Source organism: Neovison vison, chromosome 5, assembly GCF_020171115.1.
Source record: "Neovison vison isolate M4711 chromosome 5, ASM_NN_V1, whole genome shotgun sequence".
In the NCBI taxonomy this organism is placed as follows: domain Eukaryota; kingdom Metazoa; phylum Chordata; class Mammalia; order Carnivora; family Mustelidae; genus Neogale; species Neogale vison.
The window spans coordinates 60115390-60142143 of NC_058095.1; the positions used below are offsets into that span (position 1 = coordinate 60115390).

Genomic DNA, 26754 nt, shown 5'->3' on the forward strand with positions numbered 1-26754 from the left:
TTCAGGACCTTGCTGCCAGAAACCAGGACACAACTGCTAATGCAGGGTGGGAACGAATGAGTGACAGCTGACTGTGTCAGCCACAGTAACACCTTCGCTCCTGCCAGCCCTGCTCAGAGGAGGGGAACATCAGTCCTGTGCTGCAGGAGTGGGGACCGTGGCAGAGAGGTGAAGTCACTTGCCCAGGAGCATATAGCTGATAAGTAGTAGCACAGCTGAGTGTCAAGACCAGATAGCCTGGCTTTACCGCCCCATACTGGGTTCCTAGCTTCTAATTGAACACCATTGGGATGCTGGCTTTGGGTAAGAACAGGGATTTTTATTGGCACAGGAGTTGAATCTACAAAGCAAGCTGAATTTCTTGCTTCCTTTGTTGCTCATATATTTTGTTGGTTTAAAAGGTATCAGACACATTCTTTTTGGTTCTTCCCTTTTTAGAGAACTTACCAATTTAACTAACTTTTCAATTAGGTTTTGATACTTACAGCTAATAACAGAGTAGTTACCATTTTTTTCATAGTTACTATTCATAGTTGCTATCATTGTATTTTAAAGGTAGGTGAGCCCCAGCCCAGCATCACACGGCAGGCAAGTAAGGTACTGTTTTTGTCGTGGTTTTACAGATGCCTCTGGTACTTGACCACAGAAACACCCCTGTCTTATCTTAATCAGTATTTCAGTGATAATCAATTATCATGTAGCAGAAGTAATACTCTCCCCATTCCTGTCATTTAGCCTTCTCCTGCCATGTTCGTTTTTGATTTTGCTAGGATACCAAACAAAACAGGCTTTGTGGACAGGTCAGTTGCCTTATCTGTCTTCATATTACCTGACACAACAGCTTGTGTGTAACTGTGATATTTCTGCACCTGTGGCTGTGTCAGTAATGACATTGGACTTCCCCCAAAACCATCTTACACACAGAAGTGTTGAACTGTGTGCTAAAAGGGCCTGTTGGCACTTTTCCCCCTTGGTTTCTTAAACTCAGAACAATCCAGTTTCCAAACTGCTTAGCTGTATGGATGGATGACCATGTTTTCCTTTATTGATGGGAGTTCAGAGTTCTACGTTAGATTTTTATAAATTTTTAGAACTTATTCATTCTTACATATCAAAGGCTGGCAGAGGAGGGGGACGAAGTAGTATTAGCTGACAGTGGCCTGTTTAATACCCGAATTGACCCAGATGCCAGTCTGGGAGGAAACGGACAAAGTCGTCTGTTTCTTCTGATTCCGAATCTCACATCCTTCCTGTCTTACTCTCGCAACTTACTTGAGCCTATCCAATAGCTTAGGGCACTCACCACTGTAGGAATTGTGGTAGAAAAGGGAATGAGGGTAAGTTCTTCTCTACCGTTTTATTTCCTCATTTCTGAGATTGTTTGGATATGAAGTTGCCTAGTTGAAATGGTGTTCCTCATTTTATAACTGGTGATTGCAGATTTAACAAGTGACTCTGGATACTCTGTTTTGAAAATGAGGTACTAAGAGATAGAGCCGAGGGGGAAATGAGAATTTCAGCAGTTCTTTTCCCTCTGCCCCTGCTGGGATGCTCTGGTTCCTGGTAGGTCAGTCACTCATGTTTCTGTAGGTATTCTATGAGCAACGGCTACCCTGTAGTGCCAGTTCTCGCTTTTTCTTGTGCTAGGTTCTTGGAGCTCCCTTGTGCTGGCACTGGGATTGTGCAAACACAAGAGGGACTGGTTCTTACTGCTTTTTGATGATTCCTCCCTAGTTCCTTTGGCTTCTGAGCAGTGGCTTTAAAGAGCAGCTGTTTAATTTTTATGGTTCTGCTTGTTAGTTGGGTGGTGGTTGTGCTGGTCTCGCCTGAGCTCTGTCACATGTCTGCGTTTAGCTAGTAGGTCTTTTGGTAGAGCCTATGCTCAGGTGGGACGGCTGGGACCTTGGACCTCTTGGTGCGTGTGGATTTTCATCGCCCAAGAAGCTAGACTGAGCTGCTTCACCTTTAGACTTGGTCACTTCCCAAGAGGGTGAACGTGGAAGGCTTAGCTCTGGAAGTCCTACAACATCCTTTCTGCTATATTCTTGGGGTCACGGCGAGTCCAAAGCCCAGCCTGATTGAAGAAGTAGGGAGATGGACTCCACCTCTTGACGGGAGGAGCAGCAAAGTCATGTTGTAAAGAGGTGATTCGTTGCTGGCTATTTTGGTAACAATCTATCACGTAATGCCTGGTGATCCACTAACATTCTATCAAAAAGGCCACTTTCTAGATGCATCTGTTGCTCTTCAGTCATCTTTGCTGCCATCGACAATAAGAAATTTTACTGTTGCTTTTTCAGATTTGGTGAAACCACTGTTGTTGAAGATATGTAGATCGACTGCCATAGTTTAGAGATGGTCTCCTTTTTTACTGGTTGGTGGGAAGAGTCTGGCTGTCTGATTCTGACTGTAAGGACAGCAGAATCTTGTTTTCCTATGATGTAAAAGAAAATAAGCCCACTAGGTTGTTTGAAAGGATAGTGCAATGATGGTAAAAAAAACAAAACAAAACAAAACAAAAAAACCCCAAAAAACAATAATTCTAATTCAGTAAATATTGGTTGAACTGCTGTTTTATACCTGTTACAGGTGATTTGTAGAATTCAAAGATAAATCAATAGACATTTAGAACAGAAAATCACTCCCAATTTGATGATGGGAACAGGCTTGAGAAGGGTGGGAGAGGGTGACAAGGTGGATCCCGTGTGAACACAGGATCTCTCTGAGAACAGGTTGGTTTTTTTGATGTTTTGGAAACTAGATATAGTGCTTAGGAAATACTGCTTTTTTCTCATTTTTGGAGAGTTGGGGAGGGGTGTCTCTGGAAACCTGGACCGCAGAGAGTGGCCATCGTCCATAGTTGGTTCGTTGGTAGACTCTCTGCTGCCCTTGGATGGCATTTTTGACTGACATTGACCTCAACTACTGGGTCGGCTCAGCTGATTGTGGAAAGTGATGTTAAAGGTGTGTATTGCTTGAGAAGTTAGTGGAGGGAGAATATTCAAAGCTCTTTGTCCAATCACTGAAGCTAAGTAAAGTTGAAAGATGTCTTCTTCCACCTTCAGTGTTCTGTGAGTCCGTGCATTGTGCTCCAGTCAGAGTAAGAGCAAAACATGCTCAGGTGGGTATGGATATGCTTGGACAAATCCTTGTTCTTCGGAATCATGGTTTGGAATCTTCTTGAAGATCCCATCCTTGGGACTGCTTCTCCGATGAGAAGTCTGAGGAAGGTGGATATGGATGGTGTTGGAAAGGTTGTCTAAAATTTCTGGATGTTTTCTTAAGACAGAACTTTGAAACCAGAACTTCAGGGGTGGTACAGAGAGGTGGATCCCCAGTCCTTGGAGTGGCTGAACGGGGCATGAGGCTGCTGAGCCATTTGCCCAGCACCGAGCCGGCTGTGATTCTGATCCCCCCAGTGTGTTGAACAGGGACAGATACTGTTGTCCCAAAGAGTCAGGGTTCTGGGTGATAAACAGCAGAAACTTATTCCAGCTGATTTGCCCCACATCTGAGTTGTCTGGGGCTCTCCATGTGAAATTTATTGTTAGACTGATCTAATACACATTCGAAAGCATTTTCTGTATCAGGCACTGAATAAGTTTTTAAATATACAAGGAAGTCTTCTCTCACAGGAAGCTCCTTCCATATGAATAATTTAAGATGTTTGATCATGCCTGGTTTCTGTGCTGCTGTAGATATAAGGGAGGCTCTGTTTATCTCTGTTGACTGGTTAGGAATTGATTATTTGGCAGTCTCATCCAAGGGGGAATTATAATAACAAATTAATAATCTTCCTTGATCAACATTTATTGTACAAATATTTTAATCTCTGTTAGCTTCTAAAATTCTCCACAGGACAGTGTAGTATCAGTCTCTTCCTTATGCCCTTTATTCCCTGTGGAAGTTGTTGCAGGCTTTAAAAAAACAAAACAAAACCTATGTTGCTCTAATGTCATATTTGCTTATAGTTTTGTTGTTAAAAATAACTGAGTGCATAGTTGCCTTTAGGGGTTAGGTTCTGGGGGCCCTTGAGAAAGATGAGAAGGACAAGTCCTAATAAAAGTTCTTCCTTAGAGAAAGTGAATGGGAGAAGAAGAAATGGGGGATGGGGAGGATGCTCATTAAATAGCCAGAGATCGCCTTGCTCAAGTAGTGTAAAAGTGGTCTCTTTCTGCTTCTCCCTGAATCTCATGCTTGACCGACTGACTGGGGTCTTCCTTCTCCTCCTTAAGACTGCGGTGTGAGTTCATCTCAAAATGATCATCCTTTGGCAAGTGCAGAGCCCTGCTGGGAGAGCCCACGTAGTTTGCTTGACCTTAACCTCTACCCTCCGGTACCAGTTTCAGGCTCTGAGTCAGCTCTGCTTAGGCTGTGAACTTTTCTAGAATTATTTAGCATGTTTTGTTGGTGAACGATCAGAATATATGCTTGGATGGCTCTCAGGATCATTGCAGATGTAAAGTGTGGAGTGTGTCCACATCTAGCTTATGTAAGCTACTTTGTGTTGCATTTGTGTGCTTGTCCATTTATGCAGGAAATGTCCTTTAAGGCCCGGTTTATTTTGTTTAAATATGAATGCTGTGCTGAGAAGGAATCTGTGTATGTGTGTGTATTTATATAAATATTTATTTTAAAGGAAACTGTTTAAGTGAGTTTTAATTGTCATAATAGTTTTTTTTTTTTTTTTTTTTGGTCATAATAGATTTTATCTGCCTGCAGAGGATAGCTACTGTCCCCTCAAAGTGAGCTTTTGAAGAAAGGGCCAATTTTGGTGTTTTTCTCTGGGTGGTTTTCACAATGCTGCTTTGTTCTGTTATTGTCCTGCCTTTGATCCAAGTGTGTTTTCAGTTTTTCACCATATAGAGATTGTGGTGGGTCACACACACAGGTGGTGGTCAGCTTTTGATTTGGGGAGTTTGTGGGCATTTGAGCTCATTCAGATTTATGATTACAAAGTCCTTACCTTAATTTTATCTCCAGAAACTTTGCCCTATACAGTAGCATTTATAGGTTCCAGGGATTGGTTAGGACCTGGTGTCTTTGAGGGCCACTGTTTTCACTTACATCTCACTCATGGTACACACCTGCCCTGTGTGCAAAGTACGCTCACCCTGCTCCAGTGGCTCCCAGACTAGCAGCTCATTACGGTGTCAGTGCAAACCCGGATCTGATTGAGACGCCATCAGTTCCACAGGCTTCAGTCTCCTCATCAAAAGCATCCAAATCAGGTGTGGGTGAGACAGAGTACAATCCCTTGTGACGCAGAATTCCTCTCCCTCTGCAGACCTGGAAACAAGACAGGTTACTTGCTTGCAAAACCCAGGAGTGGGACTGGCTTTGGAACCCGGTTCTAGAGAGACCCATTCAAAGCAGGAGAACACTGAAGGAAGAAAGGCAGCAGTCCCAAGCAGTTTCCAGATCCTGCCAGGCAGATTCCGTTAGGGTACAAGGCCTGGGGAGGGTCCTCTGCCTTTAAATATTTCCTGAAGACAAATCTTTAAGAAGTAAAAGAACATTTTCATGAAAGTCTTTTCTTGTATATTGCTGAACCTTTCATCAGAAAAATATTACAGGGCACCTGGGTGGATCAGTGGGTTAAGCCACTGCCTACGGCTCATGGTCCTGGGATTGAGTCCCGCATGGGGCTCTCTGCTCAGCGGGGAGCCTGCTTCTCTCTCTCTCTCTCTCTCTCTCTCTCTCTCTGCCTGCCTCTCTGCCTACTTGTGATCTTTCCCTGTCAAATAAATAAAATCTTTTTTTTTTTTTTTAAAAGAAAAATACTACATCAATTTACTTTTTAACCAGCAATGTATTGTACTTGTGATTTCTTTACCTGGGCACATTGATGAACACATGATCATTGAAAAAAATTGGTGTGCATGTAAAATGAGACCAATGCTTTGCCAGTTTCACATGAAAGAAACGTTTTTTTAAAAGATTTTATTTATTTATTTGAGAGAGCAAGAGAGTGTGTGTGGGGTAGGAGGGTTTGAGAAGGGGCGGAGGGAGAGGAAGAGAAAGAATCCCAAGCAGACTCCCCACTGAGCATGGAGCCTGATGTGGGTCCCAGGCCCAGGACGTTGTGACCTGAGCTGAAATCAAGAGTCGGCTGCTTAACAGACTTAACAGATCAGGCGCCCCTCATATGAACAAAACTTTTAAATGTTTTTGGTGTTAGTGAGTGCCTTTCATAATTTTTTCTCAGTTTTGCTTTACTGTTCACACCCTTGTCAAATTCTCTATTTTTCTTGACTTGTGTGGTATCTTTATATACTTAGAGTTTCTCCTTTTGTATGGGAAGGATTTTCCCAAGCATTCATGTAAATTTTTTGAAGGTTTTTTGTTTTTTGTTTTGTTTCGTTTTTGGTAATATACAGAGTTTGCTTTTGCTTTTTTAATACAGCTAAATTTGCTGCAAGAAGAGTACCTTTTGGATGTGTAGGTTGAATGTCCTCCCTCTACTTGATGTCAAATAAAACTTAAATGTTTGGTACCTGAGTGGGCAAGTTACATGGGAAATTCATGTTGTAGTGTGCTTACTTCTGAAAATGATGTGTCTGGTCTTCTTGGGAATTCACATTCTCTTGTCGACAGGTCCATGCCTGAGAGCAGATCCAGGAGCCCCGGCCAGCAGCTCTGTGCTCTTGCCTCTGCCCCTGTCCAGCTGGTGTGGTGCATTCAAGCTTGCAGATACTGAAACCACTAGGCCGAGCCGAATGAGTCCCTTCATACATCTTCCGAATCCTCTGGGGTGGGAAAGTGTTTGGATTGCAGAGGAGTTAAGAAGGTAGATACAGGCATAAGAAACTGGGAAGAGTGGATGCTGGGAAAAGTATCCTTAACATCTGTGCGAAACTAAGATGTGCTGCAGATGCTTAAAAACCCAGCTATGTTTGCAGAGTCTCCATGGAGAACAATCCCAAAGAAATGATTTTGTAGGATTTATTGACATATGAAGAAACGTGGTCAAGGAGTAAAGCATGTTGCAAAATGTATTGTCTGATTGTGTATCTACAAATAGAAAATAGCTTCTAAGAGACAGTGATTATTTGGGGATAATTGGACTTAGAAATGTATGTAATACACATATATTTAAAAAATCCATATAGTCTCTAGATACACACACACACATATATATAAAATATATATAAAATATAAAATATTTTGTATATTTTTGTTTTCTTTATCTTTTCTGAATTTTTTGGCTTTTCTCCACCAGACAGATTTTGTTTATATTATATAAAAGACGATTACCTTACCTCCCTACCCCAGAGACATTGCTCCAGATAAGATTATTTGAAATACCTGTGTGGTGACCGCGCAGTTGACAGTGGCCTGGTGTTTCTTTAAGCTCATTATGGTTGTAGACTGCTTTCTGGATTCTTCACTCAGGTGTTCATATTATGTTTGGGGGAAAATCCTTTCATTAAATGAAGGTGTTGAAGGGTAACCCTGGTAAGGTGGTACTATTTTAGTATTTTTCAGTCTATCTGTCGAGGTAAATGATTTTTATAGTGGTATTCTCCTTTGCAAAAATGTTAGCATCTCTGAACACTGTAAACTTGAAGCGTTTTCTGTTGTATTGGAGGATAATGGGTGATTCGTGGTTAATAACAGCTTCAGTTCATTTTTATATACTTGTTCTTAATTCTGAGAAATTTTTTGTTGCCTTTCAAAATATGATATTAACTATGTGTTAAAACAAATTTTTCTGCTTTTTGGGTATGAATTTCTTATGCCCTCAGAGGAGTATCTGTTTTATAGTACTTGAAACTTTTACTTTTTATTTGTTATTTCTTAGGTAAACGCAAAGCACTGAAGTTGAATTTTGCAAATCCACCTTTCAAATCTACAGCAAGGTTTACTCTGAATCCCAACCCTACAGGAGTTCAAAACCCACACATGTGAGTATTCCTGGTAATCAACTACAAGGCTCAACTCAAGCGGAGGTTTCAAAGTTACTGTGTTTTGTGTACTTTTTCCAAGTCGAGATGTTGGTTACTTTCATGATCTTATAGGCCGTTTGAAATACTACTGTTTGAACTTGACTAGAAAGCTGTTGATTCTGTAGTCTGAAGTAGGTGAACACTGTTTTCCTTGTTAAAGTTTACTTGAAGGGAAAGAGTGCTGAAGATCCAGATAATTTGCTATCTTTTCAATTTTCCTCACGTTGAACTCTGAGAATATGTTTAGACCTTTCCTTCTGGGTCTCCAGTTAAGTTGTAAGTGGTATTTAGGAGACGTACCTTTCCCCTGCAGATCTGCACAAATCATCCCTTCTTACTAGGGGATCAAGAGGAGTCCTGTTCTGGGTAAATGACATTCCTGTAAGATTTCCGTGTCACAGTACATTGAAAGAATGTGTACGTGTATAGGTCTACATGATGTGTATGTATAGCTGTCAGTGATTATTTTAAAAATGTATTCCCTAAATATATATATTTTCTCCCTAAGTATTTTTTATTAAAATACAAAAATGATATTTTAGCACCTTACTGAAGGTCACTTAAAGTATTAGAAACATCTGTTAATTTAAAATAATACCTTCAGAATAATATTTATAGACCTTTGAATTGAAGTGTTGTGTTAAATAATGATGCCTCCCTTCTTCCCCCCATAAGACCTATTGTGATCATGAAGGGTCAAGGCCAGTAGCTTTGCATTTATATTCATAAATATAATTTTACCTAGTTCCAGTATCGAGAACAATAATATCGAGAATAATATTGAGAATAATAAAGCAAATGATAGAAGGTATGGTTAAAAAAGAGGTCAGGATATATTATCTTATAGTTTTTAATAATTCCTCAACAATTTTTATTCAGGTCCTGTTAGGCTACAAATATGTTCATGCTTCTCTCAAAGGGCACATTTTTTGCTCTTTACTTTCCTTTTGATGTCTGGCATACATCGTATTTGCAAACAGTAACAGATTGGTAGAAGGTAGCGTGTCCTGCAAGAGGAGTGCTGAAAATATATTGTGATTTTTAAAACATCAACGTGTAGAAGGGAGCAATGTAGATGTGTGTGTCTGTGCTTTTAGGCTTTCACCTGTAACTTTAGAACAAATGAAAACTGGAGTAACAGTTCATTTGCCTCGGAATAGTGTCTTTTAATTTTATTAGACTGGTGTTCTTAATGAGATTTCTTGTCGGAGCTCAGCTTTGAGTCCCAGCCTTTTTACCTCCTCTGAAACATCGAGTGGGGGCTATATTGAGGAAGGAAACTCTTAGTACCTCTTAATTAGTCAGAGCTCTGGCAGCAAGGAAACATTCTTAAAAGAACCTCCTTCCTCATTTCCTAGAATTTCTAGTGAAAGCTAGTACAAAACTAATTCTTGAACATGGTCCACTTCTGTTACCTTGGTTGCTAGCTGAACCACGTATTCGAAGTCTAAGACAGAAAAGATAGGTAGTTATTGCCAGACTTAACAGCTTTTTTTTTTTTAAAGCCCCTTGGACACAAAGGCAACCTGACTTATGTTTAGAACCGCAAAAATATTTATGTACTTATACTCTCTTCCTTTGGGAATTCATGGAATTGAAAATCTTTTTTTTTTTTTTCCCCTCCCTAAACAGTAAACTGGGTGGAAAAAAAAGCTTCCTTCCAAGATTTGAGTCAATCATTTTTTTTTTTTTAAACCTAACCACTTCAACCAGGTAGGTTTCTTATCTTTTGTCCCTTCCCAGCACATGTTGAAAGTCTGAGAGGACATGGTAATAAGCCTTTTTACTTCATGTAGAACCTTTAGATTTTGATTCTGGTATGTAAAAATTTTAGACCCAGACCTCATTTCACTATTATTATTGGACTGGTCTGTTATATCAATCAGGAACAGGTAACTACTAATATTGATATTGGTCAAAGATAATTGTTTCACTACTTAGGGCAGCCTATCTCCTCTACCTTCCCACCCCCTTCCATAAGGGATCCTTTTGTGTTCTTCCTTTGAGCTGTACTGTCAGGCACTAAACCGCTGTGGGTCACTGTGTGGGGTAGGTAGTTTGCAGTGTGTGAGAGTTTGAAACAACTACCTCTGTGTCACCTCCATGTATTTCCCCCTTCTAAAATGTCCTTGAATTTTAATTACAGATATAAATAGAAAATTTCTCATGAATTTAGGAAAAGATAAGACGAAATGTAAGCAACAGAGTTAAGATATGCCCCAGGAACTACTTTCACAGCCACCTGGCATTTGATGTCTCCTGGGTGCAGATTCTGTGGGAGATTTAAAATTTTAAGAACATGTCCTTATTTTCTGAGAACCAACAGTTTAAATAAAATTCTAAGAAATAACAGTTGGGCACAGCAGTTCAAGAAGTGAGGCATAAGGTAATACAGATTGAATGTCACATGAATGGTGCAGGAGGGAGTAAGATCACTTTAGGATAAGCAGCTCGGTGAAACACTTCACAGAGGAACAAGATTTGAATGACATGTAGAGAAGGGAGAGTGGCATTCTGGAGAGTGGAAGTAGAAGATAAGTTTTGGGGACTATGTGTAGATTTGTTTAATTATAGCAGAGATGTTACTTACAGATTACCTATTTCTATCACTGGAAACTTATAGCATTTTTTTTCCTTTATTCTTGGTGTTCTTTAGTTATATGAAGATACATCTAGGTCTGGATCATCCTTCTGTACTCTAGAAGGACAATTTTAGTTTCAAGATCCATGTATCTCTTTCTGAAAAAATTTTGCTTTTTTTTTGATTGATTCCTTCATGTTTTTCATAGTCTCCTGTTGTCTGGACACTGGACTTTCTGCATTTCCTGAATCTGTGACTTTTTTTTCATACTTTTTATCGTTTTGTTTTCTTTCTCTACAGATTTCCCTCCCTCCCTTCTCTCCTTCCTTCCTTTCTTTCTAGAAAGAGAGCACAAGTGAATGAACAGGGTGGGGAAAGGAGCAGGGGAGGGTAGAATGAGATGAAGAGAGAGAATCTTAACCAGGCTCCACCCCCAGTGCAGAGTCCGATGTCAGGATCAGGGTCAGGGTCAGTCTCACCACCCTGAGATCCTGACCTGAGTCAAAGTCAAGAGTTGGATGCTTAACTGACTGAGCCACCAGGCTCCCCCTTTCTTTTCTGATCCTTGTATGAAGTATTCTGTTTTGGCAATTGACTTTAACTTCCAGTAGTTGATTGTGGCTTCTTCTTAGCATCTTATTCTTTTATCATGGATGTAAAATCTGGAATTTTGAAGTTCTTTTCTATCCACTAGGCAATCCATTTCTTCAAGGGTCAGTTTTTCTTTAATCTTGTTTTTCTTCTTTGTGTTAGTATTTTTCCATGTGTCTTGTAATTCTGGGTTGCCCTTTGATAGTTGAGGACGAGGAAATTAGAAGGCTTCTTGGTAGCTCTGGCACAGGTGGTCAGCTGGTGGACCTGACTGTTTCTCTGTGAATGGTTTGAGAGATGGCTGTTAGGCCAGGAATATTCAGATGCCAGAATGATTAAGGCCAACAATCACCTAGGAGGACTCATTCTCTCCAGATAATATGTTTATTTTTCTTAAGGTCATGCCCTCTTTCTGTTTTGGGGAAAAGGTGCAGAGAAGAGGAGGAACTGACTAGATCTTTCTTATAGAAAGAATTTTAATGAACTCTTCTACTTCTAGGTGTTCATACCTTTAACTTTGCATCCTCTCTGCAGTCGTGTTGGGATCATTGTTTATTTCTTGTCTCTGCTGCATGTTCCCCTCCTACCATGTGTTCTGGGTGGTACTTTTTTTTTTTTTTTTTTTTAAGGAAATCCCCCCCCCTTTTAAGTGATGGGCAGAGTTCAAATTTTAAAGAAGTTTACATTTTTTAAAAGATTTTATTTTTAAGTAACTCTGCACCCAACATGGGGCTCCAGCTCACAATCCCCAGATCAAGAGTCACATGCTCCACTGACTGAGCCAGGCAGGCCACCCCTATTACTGTTAGTTTGTTTATTTGTTTGTTTGTTTTAACTGCAAACATATCCAGAACTAGAGAGTGATAGCTGGATCTTGTATTTATCAGTCAGCTTCAGTTGTTAATGTGGCCAAGACTGATTTTGTCTGTTCTTCCACCCTCCTTATTTTTAACCAAGCTTCAGACATCATTCCACTTATAACTATTTTGAGGTGTATTTCTATAAGATAAGGGCTTCTTTTTAAAAACATCAAAATACCACTGTTACATCTAGTAGAATAAATAATTCTTTAATATCATCATATAAGTAGATTACTTCATCAAAAAAACCTTTTTTTTTTGATCTCGATAAGGATCTCAATAAGGTCCTCTATTGCATGTGGCTGGTAAGTCTCTGAGACTATGAAGTCCCTTCTCTTGGACTTGATTAGTTTTTTCTTTGCCACACACTTTTGTCTGCTCTCAGGCATTCAGAAATTTGCCAAAATCTCTCTTTCTTCACTGTTTCTTTTCTGTTTATTCCCCCCACTGTTCTTTTCCTGTGAGTCCTTAGAGAATGAGGAGACACCCTGACCAGGAAGCGTAGGTTCTTAATTATCACTGATAGAAATTAATAAGTATTTCTAACACATTAAAAGAGAAAAAAGTATTTTTTTCTTTTTTTATACATGAATGTTTATTTTTTTGTATTTACATTTTATTTTATATTGTTATTATTATTAACATATAATGTATTACTTGTTTCAGGACTACAGGTCTGTGATTCATCAGTCTTACACAGTTAACAGTGCTCACCACAGCACATACCCTCCCCAGTGTCCATTGCCCAGCCAGCCCATACCTCCCACCTCCCTCCACTCCAGAAGCCCTCAGTTTGTTTCCTGAGGTTAAGAGACTCTTATGGTTTGTCTTCCTCTCTGGTTTTGTTTTGTTTCATTTTCCCCTCTCTTCCCCATGATCCTCTGCCTTGTTTCTCAAATTCCTCATATCAGCGAGATCATATGATAATTGTCTTTCTCTGATTGACTTATTTCGCTTAGCTTAATACCCTCTAGTTCCATCTATGTCATTACAAATGGCAAGATTTTATTTTCTGATGGCTGCATAGTATTCCATTGTGTGTGTGTGTGTGTGTGTGTATTCATATCTTCTTTATCCATTCATCTGTTAATGGACATCTAGGTTCTTTCCATAGTTTGGCTATTGTGGACATTGCTGCTATAAACATTGGCCCCTTTGGATCATTACATTTGTATCTTTAGGGTAAATACCCAGTAGTACGATTGCTGGGTCGTAGGGTAGCTCTATTTTCAACTTTTTGAGGAACCTCCATACTGTTTTCCAGAGTGGCTGCACCAGCTTGCATTCCCGCCAACAGTGTAGGAGGGTTCCCCTTTCTCCGCATTCTCGCCAACATCTGTCGTTTCCTGACTTGTTAATTTTACCCATTCTAACTGGTGTGAGGTGGTATCTCATTGAGGTTTTGATTTGTATTTCCCTGATGCCAAGTGATGTGGAACATTTTTTCATGTGTCTATTGGCCATTTGGATGTCTTCTTTGTGGAAATGTCTGTTCATGTCTTCTGCCCATTTCTTGTTGATTGGTTTATTTGTTTTTTTGGGTGTTGAGTTTGTTAAGTTCTTTATAGATTTTGGATACTAGCCCTTTATCTTATATGTCATTTGCGAATATCTTCTCCCATTCTGTCAGTTGTCTTTTGGTTTTGTTGACTGTTTCCTTTGCTGTGCAAAAGCTTTTGATCTTGATGAAGTCCCAATAGTCATTTTTGCCCTTGCTTCCCTTGCCTTTGGCGATGTTTCTAGGAAGAAGTTGCTGTGGCTGAGGTTGTAGAGGTTGCTGCCTGTGTTGTCCTCAAGGATTTTGATGGAATGCTGTCTCACATTGAGGTCTTTCATCCATTTTGAGTCTGTTTTTGTGTGTGGTGTAAGGAAATGGTCCAGTTTCATTCTTCTGCATGTGGCTGTACAATTTCCCCAACACCGTTTGTTGAAGAGACTGTCCTTTTTCCATTGGACATTCTTTCCTGTTTTGTTGAAGATTAGTTGACCAGTGGGTTGAGGGTCCATTTCTGGGCTCTCTGTTTTGTTCCGTTGATCTTTGTGTCTGTTTTTGTGCCAGTACCATACTGTCCTGATGATGACAGCTTTGTAATAGAGCTTGAACCCTGGAGTTCTGATGCCACCAGCTTTGGTTTTCTTTTTCAACATTCCTCTGGCTATTCGGGGTCTTTTCTGGTTCCATACAAATTTTAGGATTATTTGTTCCATTTCTTTGAAAAAAGCTGATGGAATCTGATGGGGATTGCATTAAATGTGTAGATTGCTCTAGGTAGCATAGACATTGAGGGAAAAGTATTGTGATAGAGGCTTTTGAAACTATTACGTGAATGTAGCAGACGTTAACCTTTTGTCCTTTGGCTCTTTAAATGGAAGATTAAGCTGTAAAAATAGAGAGTATAAAAGGAAAAGCTAAAGCAAAAATGTGTGGCTGCCTTTTAATATCTGTCAGGATTGGATTATAGAAAGTGCCATAGGTTTCTCTGATACCACAGAGGTATTGTTACAGATGTGGCAGACTGGTGCCATAGTCCTGTTCTGTATATCAACTTGACATGAACAAAGTTAGATATTCTACTGTTAGTTCTATGCTTTCCTCACACTGAGTAATGTTTGAGTGCTCTCAGTGCACTGCCTCACTGAGAATGCACCAAATACAATTGTTATCCTGAAAGAACAGCCCTTTTATCTTCAAAACATATCAGAATTATACAAGACGAAACACTAGCTTAAATGCTGACATGAGAAATAAATAATGATGAGGACAGATACGTTTTGGGGCTCGAGCTAAACATTTTGAAACCATATGTTCTAAGTTTAAAGGAATCTCTTTGTTGAGACCAAGAAGATGTCTGGGATCTCATTTATCTTCATTACATTTGAGCACAGCGAGGCTCAGCTGAGCTATCGAATATCTAGGAAGTAGTTTTAGATAAGTTTTAAAGTCCCAGTTAACAACTAATGGTATTCTTAATTTCATGATAATTCTACCCAGTAGAGCTTTATTGTAAAGCATAGAATAGCAATTCTAAATTATCTAGCCACTATTCCCAGTTAAATTATGCATACTTTATCTTTTAATCATATTTTTTTGAATTAACCATTTTGGTTAATATTAAAATCCTGGTTTCTTTCTTAGCATCATCATCATCATCATCATCCATGTGACCTTGAGTATGTCACTTAGCATTTTGATGTCAATTCAGTTGTTGAATTAGAATAGTGATTTTCATTATTTTATTTATTTTTTTGATAGAGAGAGGGAATAGGAGGGGAAGGGCAGAGGGAGAGAGTGAATTTTAAGCAGCCTCCAAGCCTGGTGCAGAGCCCAACATGGGGCTTGATCTCAAGACCCTGAGATCATGAGCTGGATTCTTAACAAACTTAGTCACCCAGGCACCCCATGACTTCTGTTACTTTAGATGATGATTTAGGGGAGGGAAGGAAACCCAGTTTTGTGCTACTTTCTTAAGATAAAATGTTAAGGACAAAAGTTGTAGATTAATGTTTCTGATGACTACAGAGAGGGCTCTGTAGTCTTGACTGCCCTCATTCCCTAAAGTAGCCCATTAGAACATCTCTCAAATCTACATGAGTTTCAGAGTGTTTTTCCCATCTCTGATATTTTTCGATGGAGTCATAGTAATTTGGAATCACTACACTTTTGTGGTAAGCACTTTCACAAAATGGCAGTCATGGTAGAAATACTTGTAGGTACAAAGTAGTACTCCAAAATTGGAAGCACCAAATGTATGAAATACTAAGGGATCTTTTAATTTTTGACTGGTTTAGATTTACTGCTGCCAGCTCTTTCTTTCTGACTCTCTGGTCTAAATATACATAACAGAACATTTACCATCTTAACCATTCCCAAGTGTGCAGCTCAGTGGCATTAAGTATAGTCACATTATTGTGCAGCTGCCATTACCATCCACCACCAGGACGCTTTCATTTTCTCTAGCTGGAAGTGTACTCGTTAAACACTAACTATTCCTCCCTCTTCCTGTCAGCCCTGGTTCTACTTAGTCTCTGAATCTGGTCATTCTAGGCACCTCATAGAAGCAGAATGACACAATATTTGTTTTTTTTTTTTTGTGTCTGGCTTATTTCACTTAACATAATGTCTGCACACTCTCTCCAAGTGTAGTATGTGTCACAGTTTCCTTTTTAAGGCTTGAACAGCATTGAATTTATATATGGCATTTTGTTTATCTGTTCATATGTTGATGGACATTTTGCCATTTCTCCCTTTTGACTCTAGTGAATAACCCCAGCGAGTGAGATTTTCCACCAGAGCTTGCATCATCGTGGTTTTTGAAGTTCAGAGGTGGTTAAGCTTTTTCTCAGTCCCACATCCTACCTTGGTACACCTGATGGTTGTGTTACGTTTCCTTATGTTAGAGATTCACAAGAGATGGGATTCTCAACCGAGCATAGGGGTAATAGCTGTGGTTGCACTGATCCTATGTGGCCCTCCTACCCTTGGAGATTCACTAGTATAATTCTCCTCAGGCTGGGCATTTATAGCGGAGATACTGGGTGTTAGTTCTGGAATATTTAAAGAAATTAATAATGAATGCTGTCGAGTTGCATGTCTACTAAAAACGAATTTAGTTTTTGTGTTCTAAAGTGTCTTTGTTCTTGAGCCAGAGACTTAGGCTGACATTGGAAGGTGTCCCTGATTCTTTAACCTGTAGAATTGCAGAGCTCTGCTCTTTAAATAAATGTCTGATTCCTTTGTTTTTTATGAGTTTTTCAACTGTTTCTGATCTGACAGCAAGACTCTGAGTTCTGATATAGTTCAGAATGTTATAGAAGTCCTTTGTCTTTGTATTGTAGGCATATTTCTGGAAACCTCTCTATAAATAAGGAGTTATACTATAGAAAAGAGACATATCTTTTCAGAGTGTTCTTTTTCCTTTTTTTTTTTTTTTTAAAGATTTATTCATTTATTTATTTGACAGAGAGAGATTACAGGTAGGCAGAGAGGCAGGCAGAGAGAGGGGAAGCAGGCTCCCTCCCGAGCAGAGGGCCCTATGTAGGGCTCAATCCCAGGACCCTGAGATCATGACCTGAGCCGAAGGCAGAGGCTTAACCCACTGAGCCACCCAGGTGCCCCAGAGTGTTCTTTTTTATTATCATTTACAACTGAGTCAGTAAGATTACATTATTGTTCTTGTTCAAATTTGTTTTCCTCAGAGTTAATAGTTGCCTTATTTTTTTTTCAATTTTTTTAAAAAGTTGTCTTATTTATTTATTTGACAGAGAGATCTCAAGTAGGCAGAGAGCCAGGCAGAGAGAGAGGGGGAAGTAGGCCCCATGCTGAGCAGAGAGGCCCAATGTGGGACCTGATCCCAGGACCCTGAGATTATGACCTGAGCCAAAAGGTAGGAGCTTAACCCACTGAGCTACCTAGGCGTCCCTAATTGCTCTATTTAATGATTCACTGTGAATCTTCTCTCAACATAGGACAGTAGGTGATCATTCAGTTCTTTTTAAAGAGTTGTATACCCAGCTGTAATCTTGCTGTCATCTGAAGTGGTTGCATGTTAGGCCTGCTTCATGGCTGTTGGCATTGGTTTGTGAATGCCTGTGATGCGCTCCTGATTTTGATTCCCCTGGCTTGGGATTTCATGTCTGTCTTCTTTCTTTCTTTCATTGGTTTTTAGTTTCCCTCCATTTTGAGGGATTATGTCTTCTAATAGCTTCTTGAGATAAATTTTCTTCCGTAGTAAGTGGGGTTTTTGGGTCTTTGCAGGTCCGAAAATTCCTTTATTTAACCCTCTTGATAGATTAGTAACTTTATTGGCTTTAGAATTCCCGGGTAGAAATTGCCCTTCAGAGTTTTGAAGGCTTTGCTCTGATATTTTCAACCTTCCAGAGTTACTATTAAAAACTTATATGCCATTGTGATTCCTGGATTTTGGAATGTGATCTGTTTTTTCCCTTTGTGGATGACTGTAGGGTTGGACTTTCTCTTCCATATCTGAAATCTCACTTTTCTGCTTTTGTTTTATTTTCCTTTCTTTTCTCTTCTCCTTCCTTTCTTCTTTCCTTCCACTGAGCTCTTGGTGTGGTCTCTTTCAAGCCACTATCTTTCATTCTAGAGTACACGATTTATTCTTCTCTTATTCTTTTTATTTTCTCTTTTCCAGGAGCTCTCTGACTAGAATCCTACTTCAGGCTTTGCACCTCTTAGTTTTGAGTGCCTAGTTTTCTTAACCTTTTCTGTCCTTCAACTTTCTATGTATTTTCACTTCTTTGTTCTTACCTTTTTTGATCCTTGTTTGTCTCTCTCTCTCTGTCTCTCTCTGTCTCTCTCTCTCTCTCTCACACACACACACACACACACACACACACAGACACCCACAATAAGGCAACAGAAAGTTGATTAGAAACTTTGTGGGTTTTTTTTTTTTCCCAATTTATTTATTTTCAGAAAAACAGTATTCATTATTTTTTCACCACACCCAGTGCTCCATGCAAGCTGTGCCCTCTATAATACCCACCACCTGGTACCCCAACCTCCCACCCCCCCAGAAACTTTGTGGTTTTATTGGTAGAACTCATGGTGAGGTGAAGGAGAGAGGTCTGATTATTTCCTTTGGAAGATTCCCAGATATCAGATCTGGAGGACTTCTCTTTTCTCAAGGCAAATCTCTCTCTCTCTCTTTTTCCTCCTAGGGGAGGAAGAAGTGAGAAGGGGATTAGCTTGGGTTGCTGAGAGAAGGTATGCATGTCAGGCTGCTAAAAAGTCTGCTGTAGATCTAACCACAGGAGGCTGTGTGTACGTCTGTTGTATAGGTGCTTGCTTAATCCGCCTTACTACATTTTCTTCTGGTAATTTCTCTACAGTATACAGCCTTGTTTACCAGCTGAGGGAATGGAGAGATCATCACCTGGTTGGGGGAATCCAGGGATCTAATTGTACCACATGTAGATTATAATATTGCCCTTGGAGTTACCCTCATCCCTCATCCCTCACTGATGCTTCTCATTCTTGAACTTCTCTGGGATTCTATAGTACAAGTCAGCTTACTTTTTTTGGTACCCTCTGTTTGCAGGCAGTTCTTAGTTTTACCTTTTTTCTGCCTTGTTAATTGTTCATTTACTTTTGATCTTCCAAAAATGCATTGCAACTTCTCATGGAGTGTGGTCTCTTGTGAGTTTGGGTCTTTTAAAAATCCTTTTCTGATGCTGTGTTGGTGTTTGAGGAGGAAGGGGAGAGTGATGACTGTTTATCTGAAAATCTCTTCAATGAGTAGGCTTTTAAAATTAAGCTTCTTGACGTAATAAGAATTATGTCAAACTTTATATGTTTGTTCCACGACTAATCATCTAAATATTTGTTTCTTAATTTAGGGATAAAAGCAATAAATGAGCATGGATTAAACTCATTTGAGAGAATGATTACAGATTCTGAACGAATCAGAAAGAAACAGAAGGTGTGATGATACTGTTCGCAAATATTTATATGTCTAGGCAAGGCACAAACACAGAATCACTGGAAAGAGTAACAAAAACATCCAGCAGTTAGGAAAAGATGAGCAAGTGAAATCCAAAATAAGTAGAAGAAAGGAAATAATAAAGATAAGAGTAGAGAGCAATGAACTAGAAAATGAACAAATTCAAAAGTCATTTCTTGGAAAGGTCAATAAAAGTGATGAACACCCCAACAGGACTGATTAAAGAAAGAGGAAGCTCACGTTATGACTGTAAGGAATGAAAGAAGGGATCTCACTACAAAAAAAGAATAAGGAAATATGATAAATAATTTTATGCCAAAAATTCAGTAACCTGAATGATGGAGACAGATTTCTTTGAAAGATAGAAGTATCAAACCTGACCCAAGAAAAAGTAGAAGATCTCAAATATCCCTATATTTATTTAAAAAATAGATTTGTAGTTAAAAACTTTCACACAAAGGAAACATGAGGCCCAGATGGTTTTTCTGGTAAATTTCGTCAACCATTAAAATAAAAGATAAGATTAAGCCTTCACAAATATTTCAGGAAATAGAGGAGTAGGGAATATTTCCCAACTCATGTTATGAGGCCATCGTAACCCTGATATCAAAATTAGACAAGGATATTCTTAGAAAAGAATACTACAGACCGCTATCTCTCATGAACATAGACGTGAACATCCTCAACAAAATATTCACAAATGGAATCTATCAATATATCTATTGACAATACATCACAATGAAATGGGATTCATTTTAATTTTACATTGAAAAATTATCAATATAATTCACTGCAGTGATAAAATAAAGGCAAAAAATTATGTAGTCATTTCAGTAGATGTGGAAAAAGGATTTGAGAATATTCAGTTATCCATTTGTGATAGAGATTCTCATTAAAGTAGGAAAAGAAGGGGAATTTTTCAGCCTTTTAAAGGACATCTGTGAAAAATCTATAGCTAAAATCATACTTAATGATGAAAGACTTAATGCTTTCTCCGTGAAATTGGTAACAAGACAAGAATGTCTGCACTCACCCGTGCTATTCAATAGTAGACTGGAGGCCTACCAAGTACAATAAAGTAAGAATAATAATTGAAAGACAGAAAGATGGGAAAGAGAAGCAAACAGATTTTTTTTCTTTTTTAATATGATGTACTTGAAAATGCAGAAAATCCCAACTAGAGAACATTACTAGCATTATTGAGTGACTTCAGCAAGCTCGCAGGAAGAATGATCATTGTTCCAAAATCAATTTAAAAAATAACACTTGGACAAGTGAAATTGAAAAAAAATGATTGTAGTACCGTGAAAAAGTCTACAATACTTGCAGATAAATTTAATGACAATTGTGTAAGCCTTCCCTAATGAAAACTCTAAGTCATTGCTGAAAGAAATTAAAGACCTCTATACGGGTCAGGATGCCATGCTTGGAAGGTACTGTATGACTAGGATAGCTGTTCTTCCCACATGGATCTGCTGACCCACTGAAATCCCAAAGAAAATCCAGCAAACTTTAACGAATGTATGCAATTTGACACAATGATTCTGAAATTTATGTGGATGTTCAAAAGACCTAGAATAGCCAAAAGCATTTTTGTAAAAGGAAAACTAAACTGGAGGACTTATACCTGATTTTGAGGTTTATTATAAAGCTATAGTAATGGCTTTGTTGTGGGACATGAGGATACACAGATCCATCAGTGGAACAGAATAGAAAGTCCGATAGACACACACAGTCAGTTGTTTTTTTTTTGCCTGGGGGCCTGTACAATTCAAGGGGGCAAAGGATAAACTTTTCATGGTGGTGGAATAACTGGAAAAAGTGTGGAATTAGAATAAATCTTCATTCCCATTTCATACCACATGCAAAAATTAGTTTGAGATGGATCATAATCCTACAAGCAAATAATCTATAGTGCTTCTAAAAGAAAACATTCATGTGGGTTGCTTGGGGGAGGGGGGTTGGGAGAAGGGGGGTAGGGTTATGGGCATTGGGGAGGGTATGTGCTTTTGGGTAAATTAGAAGGGGAGGCGAACCATGAGAGACTATGGACTCTGAAAAACAATCTGAGGGGTTTGAAGTGGCGGGGGGGTGGGAGGTTGGGGTACCAGGTGGTGGGTATTATAGAGGGCACGGCTTGCATGGAGCACTGGGTGTGGTGAAAAAATAATGAATACTGTTTTTCTGAAAATAAATAAATTGGAAAAAAAATAAATAAATAATAAATAAATAAATAAAAGAAAACATTCAGATACAGTTGTGATCTGGCATAGGCAAGTATTTTTTTTTTTTTTAAAGATTTTTATTTATTTATTAGGGAAAGAGAGATGTGCCCACAAGCTGGGGGAGGGGCAGAGGGAGAAACAGGCTCCTGCTGAGCAGGTAGCCTCATGTGGGACTTGATCCCAGGACCTTGGGATCATGACCTGAGCAGAAGGCAGACGCCTTACCCTTTGAGCCACCCAGGGACCCTGGGCAAATATTTCTTAGATAGAACAAAGACATAACCACTGCAAGTCAATAGATTAGATTTTACCAGAACTAGAAGTTTCCGTTCTTCAGAAATTTCTTTTTTTTTAAATTTTTTTAAAGACTTTTTTTTATTTATTTGACAGAGAAAGATCACAAGTAGGCAGAGAGGCAGGCAGAGAGAGAGAGAGAGAGGAGGAAGTAGGCTCGCTGCTGAGCAGAGAGCCCCATGTGGGGTTCGATCCCAGGACCCTGGGATCATGACCCGAGCCGAAGGCAGAGGCTTTAACCACTGAGCCAGCCAGGCACCCCCGTTCTTCAGAAATTTCTTAAGAAAATAAGTAGCCAAACTATTAACTGGGACAAAACTATTCATAGTTTATTTATCTGCAAAAGCCTTTAACATATATAATGAAGTACAACACAAAACAAAGAACCCAATTAAAAATACACGTTAAAGACTTAATGCATTTCACAAAGGAGGTTTGGGAGTAGATAATAAGTACATGAAAAATATACTTCACAATATCAGTAGTTAGAGAAATGCAAATTAAAACCACAAGGAGAAACCATTTGCAAATGAGAAAACTCAGATTTCCCACGTGTGTTTAGGGAAGCACCCAGTTCAGTGTGTTTCTTCCCTGGGAGTATCCTTTGCTTCTCCCACAGAACACTTCACTTTGACGTTTCTGGTCACCAGATGTGTGTGGGGGGTTTCCCACCACAGTAAGCACATGTCCAGCACCAGCTGGGGGTCCTGTGGTTTGCTTCAGTTCGGACACTGTGCAGGGGTGGCATCAGATTGCATGGATCCAGGTTCTGTCCCACCAGACTCCCCCGCTCCCTGCTTGAGCCACCAGCCAAAGCCTCTTGTCACCTGTGCTATCGAGTTGGCTAGAGACCAGAGGTTCCAGCAACCCCCTGGGGTTCAGTTGCTTGCTGAGCAGCACACAGAACTCAGGGTAGCACTTAGCTTTACCACTTTATTCAAGGACATGATAGAGGGTACAGATGAACGGCCAGATGAGGAGTACAACGGATGAGCCACAGGAGGCTCCCGAGCATCAGAACGTCTGTGTGCATGTGTCCGCCAAGCCGAAAGCTCTTCCCGCTCCTTACTGTTGGGATTTTATGGAGACTTTGTCATGTAGGTACGACGAATCATTAACTCCATTCCAGCCCCTCTCCCTTCTCTGGAGGTGGCGATGGGGTATGACTGAAAATTCCAAAGTTCTAATCCTGGCGTGGCCTTCATGGTGACTGGTCCCATTCTGGAGCCTTCCAGGATTGTCAGTTTAGAACAAGAGATGCTGCCAGTGTTCTTAACCACTCAGGAGATCACAAGGGTTAAAACCCACTGAGCCAGCCAGGCACCCCCGTTCTCCTGTGCCAGGAGCTGGGGGCAGAGACCAAATATATATATTTTCTATTATCTGACATTATTACACACACCCCCCCGAATGGATAAAACTTGAAGAGCCCATGGTATATTAACAAGTGTGTGGTATAACCAGAATTCTCATCTGTTACTGGGGACAGATGGCTCTGTGCCAGGAGCTGGCGGCAGAGACCAAATATTTTCTCTAAAAATAACCCACCATTAGGTGTAATGTGTCCTTTGAGAAAAACTTTTATACCAAAATATATAATAATTGATATAAATCCTTGAAAATATTTATACAAAAAGCAGTTTAGTACATTACTTTATAGCTTGGTTTTTCACTTAGTAGACCTTGAAGAAATTTCTAAATTAGCAATATCTTACTCATTTTCAGAAGTCAGTTTATATATCTTTTCATTATGTTTGTATAGGTGTATTATGTATTTAATGAGTTCCATACTGATAACCATTTATTTATTTTTGAAGATTTATTTATTTGAGAGAGAGAGAGAGAGAACAGGAGCAGAGGGGGGAGGGGCAGAGGGAGAGAAACTCAAGCAGACACTGCGTTCAGAGCCTGACGAAGGGCTCAGTATCAGGACCCTGAGGTCGTGATCTGAGCCAAAAACAAGAGTTGGATGTTTAAATGCGCACCCAAGATGCCCCCAGATTTTATTTTATTTTTTTAAAGATTTTACTTATTTGACAGAGATCACAAGTAGGCAGAGAGGCAGCAGAGAGAGAGAGAGAGAGAGAGGAGGAAGCAGGCTCCCCGCCCAGCAGAGAGCCCGATGCGGGACTCGATCCCAGGACACCGAGATCATGACCTGAGCTGAAGGCTCAGGCTTAACCCACTGAGCCATCCAGGCGCCCCCCAGATTTTATTTTTAAGTAATCTCTGCACCTAACCTGGGGCTCGAGCTTACAACCCTGAGGTCAAGATTTGCATGGTCCACCAACGGAGCCAGCCAGGCGCCCCATGAAATGTCACATTTTTTTGATTACATATATCCTTTCCTTCCTAGACTGACAGTTTTTGGCCCTATTCCTGTCTTAGGAGACTGGAAGTAGCTGTATCTTCTCAACCTTGGCACTACTGACATTTTAGCCTAGATAATTCTTGTTACAGGAGGCTTGGCCTGGGCACTGCAGGATGCTGACTGGTGTCTCTCGACTCTGGCCTCCAGCCGGATGCCAGTAGCAATCTCCTTTCCCAGTAGTAACAATGCAGATGGTCTCCAGACGTTGCCCCATGACCCTGGAAGTGCAAAACTGCCCATGGCTGAGAGCCATCAATACAGAGAAGCATTGCAGGTCCACACAGATGGCTGCTGGTGCCTCTCTCCTCGCCTAGGAGCTGCTGAAGTCAGATGCCAGGGTTGTGTTCCTCCATATCTTGGGTTTTAAATGGATGCAAAAGGACGGGGAGCTTAGGGGATGGTTCTAGGGGTATCTCATAGAGTCCAGGGAGTGAGTGCAGTGAAGCTTTGTGAGAAACTGCCTTGGTAGCTGTCTGAAACCAGAGCAGCCCTGTATGCATTCCATTGTACATTCAGCAAGTGTTCGTTGAATGCCTTCCGTCTGCTAGATACTGTGCTGGGCACTGGGTATGTCATGTTGGAAAAAAGAGATGCTCCTTACCACTTCATGGAACTTAAGGTTTAGGGGTGACACAGCAAATCTGTGTGTGCATGTGTATAATTGCCAATAGTGTACATGCTGTTGAAGGAAAAGGACCAGCTGTAAGAGCGTATTAAAGGGGCTTGATTTAGAATGGAAGTGGTAAAGAAGTAGTCCTTGAAGGCTTCTGAACCCCGAATAGGCTTTTACTAGATCTAGGGAAGGGACTGATGAGTGTTCCAAGTGTACATATGTAGGGTGGCAGGATGTCAAGGCGGGAAACATTCAGTTCTTCATGGAACCGAAAAGACGCCAATGTGATCAGGGGTGTTTCAGGGGTGGAGAGGTAGTCCTGGGCTAGATAATGTGGGGCCTTTTGGTAAGGAGTTGGGATGGCACTCAGAGTGAGTGGGAAGCTGTGCAAGGATCATAAGCAGGCGAGTGACACCATCTGACACTTCCCAGCTGAGAATTCTGACTGCTGTGCAGAGTATGTGTTGGAGGGAAGCAAGAAAGGAGTTCAGGAGTCCTTGGGAGGTGATGTGGTAGTGTTGCTGGGTGATAGTGACATCAGGTTGATGACAGCAGTGATAGAGGGAAGGATAATGACATCAGGTTGATGACAGCAGTGACAGAGGGAAATGGACGTATCCCAAAGGAATTTTGATGGTAGTATTCACAAAAATCAGTAACAGTTTGAATGTGGATGGTAAAGAGGGGATGATGTTCCCAGTGACTTCCAGAATTCTGGGTTGAATGATGGGTTCAGTTGCCACTGCTGAAATGAGGATGACGGGGTGTGGAGCATCTGTGGGTGAGAACACAGAAAAGCAAGAAAGAGGTCAGCTTGACATACATTAAGTTTGAGATGCCCATGAAATAACCTGTTAGGTCAAGGAGATAATACTTCATATGCTCTGGTGTTGGAAGTATGACTCTTCTGCCCAGAGGAGGGGGAGATGGGAGAGTAAAGGTTGAGAATTGTGAGCACATAGATGCTAATGTTGTCTGGGACGAGTGTATCTTGATGAGGGAATTGGATCCAGGGCTGAGCCCCCAGGAAATCTAGCTTGTGGAGGTTGAGTAGGAGAGGAGCTATAGGCAAAGAAAACAAGATGCTTGAGAAGTGGGAAGCAGATCATTCGCTGTGATGTCATAGAAACCACGATTGTTTCCAAGGGCAGGTGGGAAGGGATTATGGTCAGCTATGTCTCCTGCTCTGAGAGTCCTAGGAACATGGCTTTCTTGGTGTCTCCTCCTGAGATAAACTTTTAAGGACTCCGATTCCTTATATGCTAGCAAGAAAGGTTTTTACCCACCAGTGGAGAGTGGGGCCTGGGCAGTGAAAGGATCTTAAGAAAACTTGTAACCTGTTGGTTGAGGGTAGCATTCTTAACTTTCTCTATAAGAAACGTGGCCCAGAAAAACCCTCTAAGGGTAAGCTGTCAGTACAGCTGACCCACGTTCAGCTCGAACGGACTGTGCCATCTATAGCAGCAAGATGCGAACACGAACGCTGATCTCACACTCTCTACTGTTACTCTCTCCCTTAGTGGTAAGATGTTGCTGTCTGCTTCATAAATCAGTACTGCTTCAAAGCGCTGCGGATTCGTGTAATTAATATCTCCTGTTCACTGGATATGAACATCAGGATTTGGAAATTTATATTTGGAGTGTTTGAGCAACTCTTCTGGGCATCTGTCTGTCTCTCTCTTTTTTTTTCTTAATTCTTCCCTTTGCCTTATCTTAAATCTGAGCAAAGATACTCATTTTGTTAGTAGTGCCAGGAAGCAGGCAGTTTCCATGGCAACCGACAGACCCGGTTTACTGTGGAAATTTC

General features: G+C 40.3%; 1 protein-coding gene across 2 annotated transcripts in view; it reads left to right on the forward strand.

Annotated features, from left to right (window-relative positions):
• The window catches only part of MAP2K4 (mitogen-activated protein kinase kinase 4), a 132909-nt gene that overhangs the window by 27498 nt on the left and 78657 nt on the right, over positions 1-26754 (forward strand). For both annotated transcript variants that reach the window (XM_044249126.1, XM_044249127.1), the window contains one exon: positions 7805-7907. In XM_044249126.1, coding sequence (XP_044105061.1) covers positions 7805-7907 — 103 coding nt within the window. The remainder of the gene's footprint in view (positions 1-7804; positions 7908-26754) is intronic.